The sequence below is a fragment of the Musa acuminata genome, chromosome BXJ2-10 (assembly GCF_036884655.1).
Source record: "Musa acuminata AAA Group cultivar baxijiao chromosome BXJ2-10, Cavendish_Baxijiao_AAA, whole genome shotgun sequence".
Taxonomy (NCBI): Eukaryota; Viridiplantae; Streptophyta; class Magnoliopsida; order Zingiberales; family Musaceae; genus Musa; species Musa acuminata.
In genome coordinates this window covers 33,324,779-33,337,701 of record NC_088347.1, presented here as the reverse complement: position 1 = coordinate 33,337,701, position 12,923 = coordinate 33,324,779, and the positions used below count along the sequence as shown (strand labels likewise).

The following is a 12,923-nucleotide window of genomic DNA, read 5'->3' as shown; positions in this document are numbered from 1 at the left end:
ACCATTAGAAGAGTACTCGTTGGAGAATATGATATATGTCAATTGGGCAATTAACTTTTTGGTATTTATTTATGTTATAAGGTGTTACAACTTAATATTGTTATTTTTATTTTATTTTTTTTTCAAAGCAATCTTAGACTAGATTTTAATAAAAAACAGACCATTCTTGAAGTTGAATGTTTATTTTTGAGTTTATATTATTATGTTTATGAATAAAACCTAGAGTTTGCTTTTCTTTTCTTTTTTTTACCGAAAAAGGAGAAATTTCATTAAAGATTAAAGAGGACTAGATACTGCGCTAGACTGATCTATCATTACAAGACCCAAAAACACGTAGAGAATTTACAGCCCTTCCGAGATTGACTAGCCAATGGGCCACGCGGTTCATGACGTGAGAAACATGGACCACATCGACAACATAAAGACTCGAAATAAGAAATAAAATGACATCCAAAATATTCTTAAGGAACCAGCGAATTGACTAACTCATGGCAATTAGTTCGATAAAGATGTTGGAGAAATTTAGTTGTGCAGCCTTCTGAAGGCTTTCAAGTGGAGCAGAAGCTTCAGCTAGAATGATGAGAAGTTGCATCCACCAAATCCAAGAATGAACTCCAAGAACGAAGAGATCTGCACCTGGAATCACAAAGAGTGGACGAGCAGAAGCCTATGGAGGCATGCAAGAGTTTGTTGATGCGAGAAAAGCTTTAGCAATTCCAAAGGAGGTTGAAGACATTTCAGAAGAGCTGGTGACTCCTTATCAACCCAGTGCAACTGGTCTTTCAAATTCCATTGAAGCCACTGCATACTAATATTACAATGCATAAATCAAGTTTCAATATCCAATTAGCACACAAATAAATAAGTATGCAAAGAAGCCTTCTTAGACATCCAAATCCATAAATCTGGTGACGACTCATTTCAAAACAAATTACAGAAACAACTCTTTACTGTTCTATGATTTTTTCAGCCACTTAAATCGTTAGAGCAACTACTACTCAGCAACTTCCTGTGATCTTTGGTGATATTTTGTATATACTTACTGCATAAGTTGATCTAAAATAGGACTCTTTGAGACTTACCCAACAAACCAAAATCCCATCCGGAATTGAAATTAATTTGGACAAAAGCCAAAAGTCCCTACGATAGATCCGAAGGTCATCTCAATTGGACTGTTTGGTAGAATTTTTAAAACATGCAGTTTACATACAAACCAACAATACTGTGCCAGAGACAATCGGAAAATAAGTTAAGCTAACAATTAGTAAGACGGAACAAATTTGATTTATAATCAATGCTAATCTAGCTTGCCATTAAAGAAAAATCCCACACCTCAATACACCTTTTGATAAGCCCTTTGCATTCTATTTGCAAAATCTCAAATTAGGGGAATAATCTACCTTCGTTGTTGGCAAATCAGACCATCAGCTAAGCCCTTTCTCATCCTCCGATACCAAATGAAAGGTATCATTTTCCTTTACACACGCCCGCAACTCTCAAAATATCAAGCAGCTCAGGAACATTTTCTTTGTGAGGGAGAACAAACTTGTCAATGAATTTGGTATCTGATAATGTGAGAATGCATGTAAACTTGCCTTGTCCAGTCCACAATCCCTTCGATTTCAACATCTCTGTGACACGAAACCGAGGAATTACCCTCTTCTGCAGACTAAATAGCAAGAGATTTGGTTTGTCGGCGATGAAGGAAGGGGTGTAACCGACCACATTGATAAAAAATTCCACTTTTCTGCGCAACATATCGAGGGACATGCCTATGAAGTTGGGTGCTTTCCTGACAGCAGAAGAAAACTCCGACTCCGACCACCCGAACCTCCTCATGAACTCGACCTTGGCCTCGAACCTTTCTTTGCTTACCCTATGGAGAATATCAACTGTCCACATGAACATCCGAGATTGCCGTGGCATCCCCAGCTCATCGGCTCTCGCCACCAAAGCTCGGAGAGACTCTGGTTTCTGTGAGATTAATTTTGGGTGACTTCTCAAGACGACAGAGACCCTTTCTTCAGGAATGCCGCACTCATCCCTCAAGAACTTTAGGTTAGGATGCAATGTCTTCTCAACGCTGGAGTGGAAAAACCGCGTTGTCTTCTTGAGATGCTTGAGAACGAGCTCTCTCGATCCCAAGAGAGTTTCCCACATCTCCAATTTGGGGACGATGGAACGCTGAACGTTGAAGAGGAGGATGCCATGGTTCTTCAGGATGGCATCGACGATATCCGACTCCGATAGGCCCAAATCGCGTAAGAACAGAAACTTCGGGGCGATGTTCGTCTCCACGTTGTAGCACAGGTAATTGGGTTCCCAAGATATCATCTTCCTGATAACGGCGCCACCGAGGCCCTGAGATCTCATGAAGTTAAGGACGGCGTCGGGTTTCTCGGTGGATCGGAGGTGCGCAAGAGGTTTAGAGAACTTGGCTGCCTCGGAGGGGGAGAACCCGCAGGAGTTCACGAGGTATTTCACCATGAAGTGGGGATCTGGAGATATGGTGCCGCCTACGGCGGCCGTAGGGTCGACAGAGGAGGAGAAGAAGAGGAGATCTCGGAGGCGGTGGGTGTCGAACAAGGGCAGGAGGCTATTGCGGCGGAGCACGGAGCGGAGCGTCGCAGCCGCCATTGTGGGACGGAAGAGAGCAGCCGCAGCGGCACCCTAATACAAACAATCCGCTTTTATCTGTAGTCCGTATAACCCGTCGCTAAGCACAAGAAATACAAAATTATAGGAATAAATTATTTATATAAAAAATATGGATAAAATTTTCTTATGAATAAATTTTATAAAATAGATATTCAACATTTTAAGTTAATATTATGTTTTAATAACACAATGGTAATGGTTAGATATTTTTATTATAATTTCATGAAAGTATAATTTAAAATTTAAAAAGTAATTATAATTTAAATTGTAATCAATTAGTTTGTCCGACTCAACCCACAAGCTATACCATATCCCGCAGATCCAACCATGATATTACGTTTGATAATTTTATTGGTTGACAACTTGATATGAACTTATGAAATTAATTTTTTTAAGAAAGAATTATTTGGTTTCTCAGGTTTTTGTTCTTGACCTTTGCTCTCCTGCATATGGGAATTATGTCATTATTACCGATCGATGTTATTCTTAGTCAAGGAAAGACATAGTAGAAATAAATTTTTGGTTTACGGGGAAATGGTTACTATAGTTACTCCCAGTTTTTAAGTAACATATTCCAATAACTGTGAGTTTTTTATTACTATGTAGTGATTCGGCTTCGTATTGTGGGTTAAAAGTTAAATTACTCTTATTAAGATATGTCTTACTTGAACCATTAATTTCTCTTTTTGCATGAAAATTATGTTTTTAAGATCATATTTGAACCTTTTTGTTTGCCATGCATGCATGTGAAAGCCGTAAATTTGTCTTGATGGATTATGTTTTCTTTTTCCTTGGTGCATTTTCATATTATATTTTTCCATTGTTTTCACAATGCTTCAGCTGAACTCTTCTGGATGTTAGGTGTTCTGAAACTTCAGGAACTTGTAGCTTATTCTGGATTTTCTCTTCTCTATTTGATTACATAGTGAACAAATTGCAACTATCAACATTCAAAAGATCTTGTAATTGTTAGGTGAGCTTGATTGACTGCAGATAATTTATTAGTTTAATAATTATGTAGATCATTTAATAAAGTCGTGACTTTTGTAACCATCGATAATTCTCTAACATCAATTAATTACTTTAAATCATGTATTACTTTATTTAAATTAGTATTTTTCGTTTATATAATATGATTAAGAATATTTTTAAAATTATTATTTATCTTTTTATGGAGAGCTCAAGCTCATCTTTCGTCAATTCCTAGCTCTCTTAGAGGAAATGTTCCTGAGGAGAGTAGATTTTTTTTATTATTATTATTATTTTTTTATATTTTTAAAAATATTTAATATTAGAATTATTTTAATTTATATGTTATAAAAACAATAATTTTATTTTAAAAGTTTATGATTAATAAATAATGATCATTGAAAGTATATTTATGTTTTAAATAATTAAGTATGAATTTTTATGATTTAATTACTTCTAAATTTGGAACATAAATCTAAATTAGTTAATTTATGAAAAATAATATATTTATGATTAATTATTATTTTATAATATTTAAAATATTTTTTAAAATATTAAAATCTAATTTAACAAGTACGAGTCAAATTAGAGATTTAACCTTAGTTAAGTTGATTGACCAAACTAGCCTATATGATTAAATATAATCTAACTGACATGATTAGGTATTACTCAATCTATGTGGTTAAGTATGATTTAACTAGTGTGATTCAAAATAACATAATCCATGTAATCAAATATAATATAATATATGTAGTTAGACATAACTCAATCTATGTGATCAAGTATGATGTAACTTACGTGGCTAAACATAATTTATCCTATGTGATTAAGAATTGTCTAACTTATTTGACAGTTATAACTTAGCACATATATTAAGTATAACTTAGCTCGTATGATCAAGCATAATTCATTCGATGTGATCAAACATAATTTAGCTCGTGATTAAACATGATCCTGATTAAGTATGACTTAACAAATGTGATTAAATATAACCAAACTTATATAGTTAGATATGACTTAACTCATATAATCAAATATAATTCAACTTTTATGATAAGTATAATTCAATCTATGTGATTATATATGACTTAATTTATATGATCTATATTATGTGATCATAATTTAACTCTAAGTTAAGATCATAAAACTATATATGCAGATGTTCGTTGTTGTTACTCTCCATACGTTAAAGTTGTACGGTAGCAGAGTATGGAGAACAGATACATAGTAACCGTATAAATTAACCTTTCTAGTGATTTAATTTATGAGATTATTGTTTCGTGAAATTCTTCGAGTTTCAAGTACTCAAATCAAAATATTTTATGATTAAAGGTTTTAGATATTAATGTATGTAACAATGCATGTTCACGGATATCAAAATGCCGATATCAAAATGTACCTATGAAAACTCACTTATGTTGGTTTGTCATTGCAGAATGCATTGAGCCAAAGCAGGGATGAACTATATACAGAGACAATTGTATATGTTGGTCTCATGGTTGGAAGATTCAATCATAGCGTCATGTCCTTGACTACCAAGACCTCCAGAATTATTCTTCCTCTATCTCCTTACCTACTCTTCTTTATGTGGCCTCATGCATCCCCCATTAGCTCACTTTGCATCCCCCGTTAGTTCTCAAGGGAGGAAGAAGAGTTGAAGGCTAACTAAGTGTTTCCCTTTTCATGTTGTACACTCGTACATAGGTCAACATATGTCCTATTGTCTGATGATGATGGGGATGCTCCCAGGCGTGGAATGTGCTCGGCAGAGGTGCTTCCATCTCGATCGTTTGTTGGATTCACCCATCAATTTGAGGAGGTCATCCTTTTGCTTGTACACGACAGGACATGAGACGTATTTGAGTCATAGTTCCATAATGCAGTTCACTTCTTCTTATTAAACGTTGAGTTCATCCTCAATCGTCCTTATATTTTCAGCTAATTTGATAGAACATGCAATCGGTGATGAAGTATAAAAAAAAGAAGACCTCGAAAGAGATAGGTTCAAATAGGGATAGAGAGTCATCATGATTAAGGATGCACGAGAGATTAAAATTTTAGGAATAAATTATTTATATGAAAATTATGGACAAAGTGATCTACAAAATATTTATATGATTTTATATCTTTAAAAAATATAAAATTATTCATTTGTTTGATCCAAAAATAATTTATTGCTACACCAGATTTGAAAAAAAAAAACAATCTTATGATCCTTCAAAACTTGATTTCTTTTGTTTAAATTAATATGCCCTGAATAATATTTATGACTCGTAAATTTTTTTTAAAAAAATTGCTCGATTGAAGTTAATCATGGACTATATCATATTTAATTAAAATTAACTGTACATCAATATACTATATCTGTAACAAGACACTTGTTAATTATAGCAGGCCACATTTCAATCTGAAGACATCAATCTTATACGTGCCAACTTCGTGATCATCCATAAATACCCTATCCTTGTTTGAAAATGCGCATGTTGTTGTATGTTCACGTTGCATTGGTTCATTAACATGATATGTAAGTGCATAATTTTGCTTTGACTACTTGTCTTATTTAAATTTATGATTTCTACTTTTCTCAGTTTCTTCCATATATTCATTTCATTGATGTCTGTCTTCCCAAAATTGAAACTTGTGTTGACATAAAGATTTGGGACATTATTATCCGAGACATAAAGAATAAAAATGGAACAACTGATATCAAAATCCAAAACACATTTCGCGCATTGATAAAGATGAATGATGATCTTATGACCCTATCTGAAATGAGATACCGAATACATACACAAAGGCATGGATCAAGATAGTGTGCATAAATCTGAAATACTAATGATGTAAATGATCATAAACTCTACAACAACAACTAAAGCCAATTACAGAATCTTGCAAGACACATTTAATTGTCACTTTTAAACCTTCTGATCTTACATGTTAGTTTGCATGTTAGAGTTTTTGGTTTTTTTACCGAAAATGGAGAAATTTCATAAAAGATTAAAGTGGATTAGATACTGAGCTAGACTGATCTATCATTACAAGACCCAAAAAAAAAACATAGAGAATTTACAGTCCTTCCGAGATTGACTAGCCAATGGGCCACACGCGGTTCATGATGCGGGAAACATGGACCACATCAACAACATAAAGACTTGAAATAAGAAATAAAATGATATCCAAAATATTCTTAAGGAACCAGCGAATCGACTAACTCAAGGAAATTAGTTCGATTCAGATGTTGGAGAAATTTAGTTGTGCAGCCTTCCGAAAGCTTTCGAGTAGAGCAGAAGCTTCAGCTATGATGATGAGAAGTTGCATCCACCGAATCCAAGAATGAAGAGATCGGCACCTGGAATCACAAAGAGTGGACGAGCAGAAGACTATGGAGGCATGCAAGAGTTTGTTGATGCGAGAAAAGCTTTAGCAATTCCAAAGGAGGTTGAAGACATTTCAGAAGAGCTGGTGACTCCTTATCAACCCAGTGCAACTGGTCTTTCAAATTCCATTGAAGCCACTGCATAATAATATTAAAATGCAAAAATCAAATTTAAATATTCCAATTAGTACATAAATAAATAAGTTTGCAAAGAAGCCTCCACTGACAAGAGATAAAACCTTCTTAGATATAACCAAATCAATAAATTGGGTGATGACTGATTTAAAAACAAATTACAGAAACAACTCTTTGGTGTTTTAAGTTTTTTTCGCCACTTAAATCATTAGAGTAACTACCACTCAACAATTTCTTGTGATCTTTGGTGATAATTTGTATATCCTGCATAACTTGATCTGAAATATGACTCTTCAAGACTTACCCAAACAAAAACCAATCCGGAATTGGAATTAATTTGGACAAAATCCAAAAGTCCCTACGATAGATCCACAGGTCATCTCAGTTGGACTGTCATGTAGAATTTCTAAAACATGCAGTTTACAGACAGACCAACAATACTATGCCAAAGACATTCAGAAAACAATTTAAGCTAACAATCAGTAAGACAGAACAAATTTGATTTCTAATCAATGCTAATCTAGCTTGTCATAAAAGAAAAATCCCACACCTCAATTCACCTTTTGATAAGCCCTTTGCATTCTATTTCCAAAATCTCAAATTAGGGGAATAATCTACCTTCGTCGTCACAAATTAGACCATCAGCTAAGCCCTTCCTCATCCTCCGATGCCAAATGCAAGGTATCATTTCCTTTCCAGGTGCCAGCAACTCTCAAAATATCAAGCAGCTCAGGAACGTTTTCTTTGTGAGGGAGAACAAACTTCTCCATGAATTTGGTATCTGCGAATAAGAGAATCGATGTAAACTTGTGTTTTCCAGTCCACAACCCTTTCGATTTCAACATTTCCGTCACACGAAACCGCGGAATGACCCTCTTCTGCAGACTAAATAGCAAGAGAGATGATTTGTCGGCGATGAAGGAAGGGGTGTAACCGACCACATTGATAAAAAATTCCACTTTTCTGCGCAACATATCGAGGGACATGCCTATGAAGGTGGGTGCTTTCCTGACAGCAGAAGAAAACTCCGACTCCGACCACCCGAAGGTCCTCATGAGCTCGACCTTGGCCTCGAACCTTTCTTGGGTTACGTAGTGGAGAGCATTAAGTGTCCGCATGAACATCCGAGATTGCCGTGGCATCCCCAGCTCATCGGCTCTCGCCACCAAAGCTCGGAGAGACTCTGGTTTCTGTGAGATTAATTGTGGGTGACTTCTCAAGACGACAGAGACCCTTTCTTCAGGAATGCCGCACTCATCCCTCAAGTACTTTAGGTTAGGATGCAATGTCTTCTCAACGCTGGAGAAGAAAAACCATCTTGTCTTCTTGAGATGCTTGAGAACGAGCTCTCTCGATCCCAAGATACTTTCCCACATCTCCAATCTGGGGACCAAGGAACGGTGAACGTCGAGGCGCAGGATGACATCGTTCTTCAGGATGGCATCGGCGATATCCGACTCCGATAAGCCCAAATCGCGTAAGAACTGAAACTTCGGGGCCAAGTTCTTCTCCACGTTCACGCATAGGTGATTGGGATTTCGAGATATCACCTTTCTGATACCGGCGCCATCGAAGCCCTGAGATCTCATGAAGTGAACGACGGCGTCGGGTTTCTCGGTGGATCGGAGGCGCGCAAGGGGTTTAGAGAACTTGGCTGCCTCGGAGGGGGAGAACCCACAGGAGTTCACGAGGTATTCCACCATGAAGTTGGGATCTGGAGAAATGGTGACGCCTACAGCGGCGGCAGGGTCGACAGAGGAGGAGAAGAAGAAGAGATCTCGAAGGCGGCAGGTTTCGAAGAAGGGCAGAAGGATATTGTGGCGGTGTACGGAGCGGAGCGTCGTAGCCGCCATTGTGGGACAAAAGATAGCACCCGTAGCGAAACCCTAATTCCTATATGCAGCGTGTGTAACCTTCTTCGCTATGCACAAGAAATACAAAATTACAGGATAAATTATTTATATGAAACAAATAGATAAAGTGATCTACAAGATACTATTTTGACCGTTTCATTTGTAATCAAATCTTTCAGTATAATTATTATTTTTTATTTCTAGTGAATAAAATTTATAAAATAAATATTTTATACTTTAGGTTAAGTGTTGTTATTTTTTATCAATAAATTAAATAAAAATAAAAATTATTACCTTGAAGGGCGGGGAGGATTCTCTCCATTTTTTATTGTGTGAGGAACAAGAATTTACATAAGAATAGGTTCTCTTGTGTTTTTAAAAAAATAAATATTCTTTATATATTTAATTTTTTTAAAAAAATATTTTTGAATTGAGATGTATTACAATTATTTATATTATGTACAGTTTCTAAAATTTTCTTATATTCATTCAAGTACTTAAAATTTTATTTTTATATTAAAATATATTATAATTATTCATGCTATATACAATTTATAAAATTTTCTTCCATGCTGTTAAGTATTTAAAAAAATATTTTTAATTAATAATATATTTTAATTATTCATACTATATATAAATTTAATTTTTTTCTTGCATGCTAATTGTAATATTTGATTTCTATTAGATTTATATAATAGTCAAATAAAAACGTTATTTTCTCCCTAATATAATTTTATCTTTTTGATCTATTATTATTTATTATATTTTAATGACTCAATATTAATGATTAATTATTTTGACTATAATTTGATGATGTATGCACAAACATACGCAGTGTATATGATTTAGGCTAGCTCAATCTAACTTAGTATTGTATAATCTATCTTATTATCCTGAATCAAATTACATTTAATCAGTTTTGATCTGGAGAATTTCAAACCGATTTAACTTATTTAAATCTATTTAACCTAAATTAAATAAAATCTAATCTAAAGGGGTGGTTCAAATCGATTAAATAAAAATAAGATATCGATTTTAGTTATGTACTAGTTAAATTGAGTTAAATGTTGAGTCATGGTTCAAATTAATTGAGAATTAATTGATATTTTTTTAAGATTAGTGACACTGAAAATATCTATCTACCTTAGTAGGCGAATGATATCACAATATGTATTTGTATCTATTTACTATTAGGAAAACATAAACTTATCCAATATGATGAAGCTTTTTCATTTGTTGTTATGGGAGTGCATATTTGAGCATGTTTTGGATATGTATTTATGTTATATTTAACTTATAAGGTTTCCTACTTAACATATTAAAATTTTATTACTTTATTTTTAATTTTCAAAACAATCTTATAATAATACTAAATCGAATTCTAATAGAGAGCAAAAATATTTTTTTCATTAGGTAGAGCTAGTTGGATTTTATTTTTGATTTATCTTTCTTTATAAAACCTAACTTTTGACTTTTCTTTTTATGAATAAATAAATTATAATAAATATTTATAATTTATATATTAATAAAATAATTTTTTTTTTAATTTGGCTAGTGATGTATATATAGAAAGATGCTGTAATCATTCAAAAAAATATATAGGATGTGTTTTTTTATGATATCATTGTATTATTTAGGGTTAATAGATATTCAATGATTATTTTTTAACTTATTATATGAGATATGAATCCAATTTAAGTAAATAATAATCATATTGCTCGAGATGTTTATGGTCATAATGTTATTGACATATGCCTCTGAAAAATATTCAGCAAATATTAACTTGAAAGTTTTACGTATTTTGAAACAAACTTAATCCTCACATATACCTATCATTGATTATATGCTAACTTTCTGGACACCTTAAAATGCATCTCATTTTTCAGCACTTGCCAATACTCTAGATGATGTACACGAAATTCTTAATATTATAAGAGGCTATTTTGAGAATCAAAAGAAGTGAGATGAAGCTTAGCGAGATAGAAATAACAATTTAGATTACCTTAAGAAATTGAGACTAATTATTTTCTAGAACAAACTAGATCTAATCTTGTAGAACGTTAGATCCTTCAGGTGAAGAAAATATTTAAAACTATTGAACACAAAGAAAACTAGAAGATGTCATCTATTTTTTTCATTTAGGAAAGGAGAAATTTAAAAATAAAGTAGTTCTTTCCGAATTTGGTTCGTTTCGAAAAACAATGAGTTCGTTAGCATTCATTAGGAAAGTAGGATTACGATGAAATATGATTATTATTTCATTGAGCTAGTCGAGTTCTCTCCATATATTATCTTTAATAAATATTAAAAGACTTATCTTTTTGAGAATAGATTTCATCTATCAATTGAAAAATCTGTTATTGTATTAATTTTACTAATATATACTGAAGTACTCAATCTAACTTTAGTGATAAAAAAATTGGATAATGAATTATAACAAACAAAGGCTCAAAAGTTACCTTTTAGTGTTGTACCATCTATGTATAGGGTATCACATTTTGGACCTTCAAAAAAGGACAAGAGCATATAATCTTGACATTTCTATATACGAGCTCTTAGTAATCAAATTGTCATAAGTTGTTATATATATGAAAAGATTGATCATATTTTCACCTCACGCGCCATGGGACAACATATATGTTTTTTTGTCAGCAATCAAGACACTTGTTGAATGACAACCTATAGAAACAACGCCAACGTCAAACTCCAAAGCAAACATATGAATAGTAATAGTCAAAACATAAAAGGGGAGATCAATTGAAACTATGTACTCACCTGTTGAAGCCTCAAGATTTATCATTCAAGGTATAATTATACTCTATGGTATGTCTATTATGTGCTTATAGATTCTGGTTCCATATATTTTTTATATCATATTATTTTATTGTGAGACTACATAAGAATCCTAAAACAACTAGTAATACATTATTAATAGCAACACTAATTAAAACCTTTTTGATAACTGATCAATTATTTAGAAATTGTGTTGTTATTATTGAAAGTCTTGATTTGTTAGTAGACTTTATTCTCCTAGAGTTTCACAATATTGATTATTTTCACAAAATTGTTATTTTCTCACCCCAATATCAAACATTCATTTAGTTCATTGCCCTTCAAGAAAAGCTCTATCATATTATTTCAACTTTTAGTGTTACTAACTATTACTTAAAGGATATTAAGGGTACTTAGTTTTATTTTTATTATATTAAAAGATATCTGTTTTGTATAAGATTTTTCAGATGATTTTCTTAAAGATTTACTTAGACTATCCGAACAAGTAAATTGAATTTATAATTGACCTTCTACTTCAAAATTCTTAATAGAATGAGACCAATTGAGTTGGAGTTAAAAAAACATATTCATGAGCTTTTAGATAATAGTTTTATTCGATCTAGGGGTTTCCATCACCCGGTTATAAAGAAAAATGATGGATCCTACACATCGATTAAAGAGAACTCAACCAAGTGATCATAAAAAATAAGTATTTTTTTTCTCGGATAGATGACCTATTTAATCAGCTTTAAACACTCAAGTATAGTCGAAAATTGATTTGAGATTTGAGTATTATCAACTAAAGATAAGAGGGATTGAGAAATACATCAAATTATTTTTAGAATAAGATATGATTATTATAAATTTTTAGTAATATCTTTCGAATACACAAATGTACTAGTTGCTTTTATGGATCTAAGTGATTCCACTCTTATTTTGATAAATTTATAATTATATTCAATGATAACATTTTGATCTACTTCAAAAATAGGAAATATAACAAAATATAAACACTATCTGAGGACAAATTTTAAAAGTTTTAAGACAAGAGAAATTTAATAACTTCAATTTGTATCTCAATAAGGTTATATTTCTTGGTCATATAATTTCTAGTGTGATATGTCTATTGGCCCCCAAAAAATTGAAACTATGATGAATTG

At 32.7% G+C, this 12,923-nt stretch overlaps 2 protein-coding genes across 3 annotated transcripts; both read right to left on the bottom strand.

Annotated features, from left to right (window-relative positions):
- Positions 1 to 291: 291 nt before the first annotated feature.
- On the bottom strand, positions 292 to 2,687 carry LOC135625334 (transcription termination factor MTERF15, mitochondrial-like). Of its 2 annotated transcripts, none has more exons than XM_065130010.1 (2): positions 1,401 to 2,687; positions 292 to 808 (listed from the first exon to the last, which is right to left on the bottom strand). In XM_065130010.1, exon 1 carries the CDS (start codon positions 2,635 to 2,637, stop codon positions 1,468 to 1,470), a length of 1,170 nt encoding a protein of 389 aa, XP_064986082.1. In that variant the 5' UTR covers positions 2,638 to 2,687; the 3' UTR covers positions 292 to 808; positions 1,401 to 1,467. The 2 variants fall into 2 exon arrangements, with proteins under 2 accessions (XP_064986082.1, XP_064986083.1); XM_065130011.1 differs by having other exon boundaries at positions 292 to 801.
- A 3,925-nt stretch (positions 2,688 to 6,612) lies between these two features.
- LOC135625281 (transcription termination factor MTERF15, mitochondrial-like) lies at positions 6,613 to 9,050 on the bottom strand. The gene is made up of 2 exons (XM_065129848.1): positions 7,757 to 9,050; positions 6,613 to 7,141 (listed from the first exon to the last, which is right to left on the bottom strand). The coding sequence occupies exon 1, from the start codon at positions 8,989 to 8,991 to the stop codon at positions 7,780 to 7,782; it is 1,212 nt and encodes a 403-aa protein (XP_064985920.1). The 5' UTR covers positions 8,992 to 9,050; the 3' UTR covers positions 6,613 to 7,141; positions 7,757 to 7,779.
- Between the last annotated feature and the right edge of the window lie 3,873 nt (positions 9,051 to 12,923).

What these genes read in the sequence shown, in the direction of transcription:
- LOC135625334 (XM_065130010.1), bottom strand. Translation starts at nt 2,637, where the DNA reads ATGGCGGCTGCGACGCTCCGCTCCGTGCTCCGCCGCAATAGCCTCCTG.
- LOC135625281 (XM_065129848.1), bottom strand. Translation starts at nt 8,991, where the DNA reads ATGGCGGCTACGACGCTCCGCTCCGTACACCGCCACAATATCCTTCTG.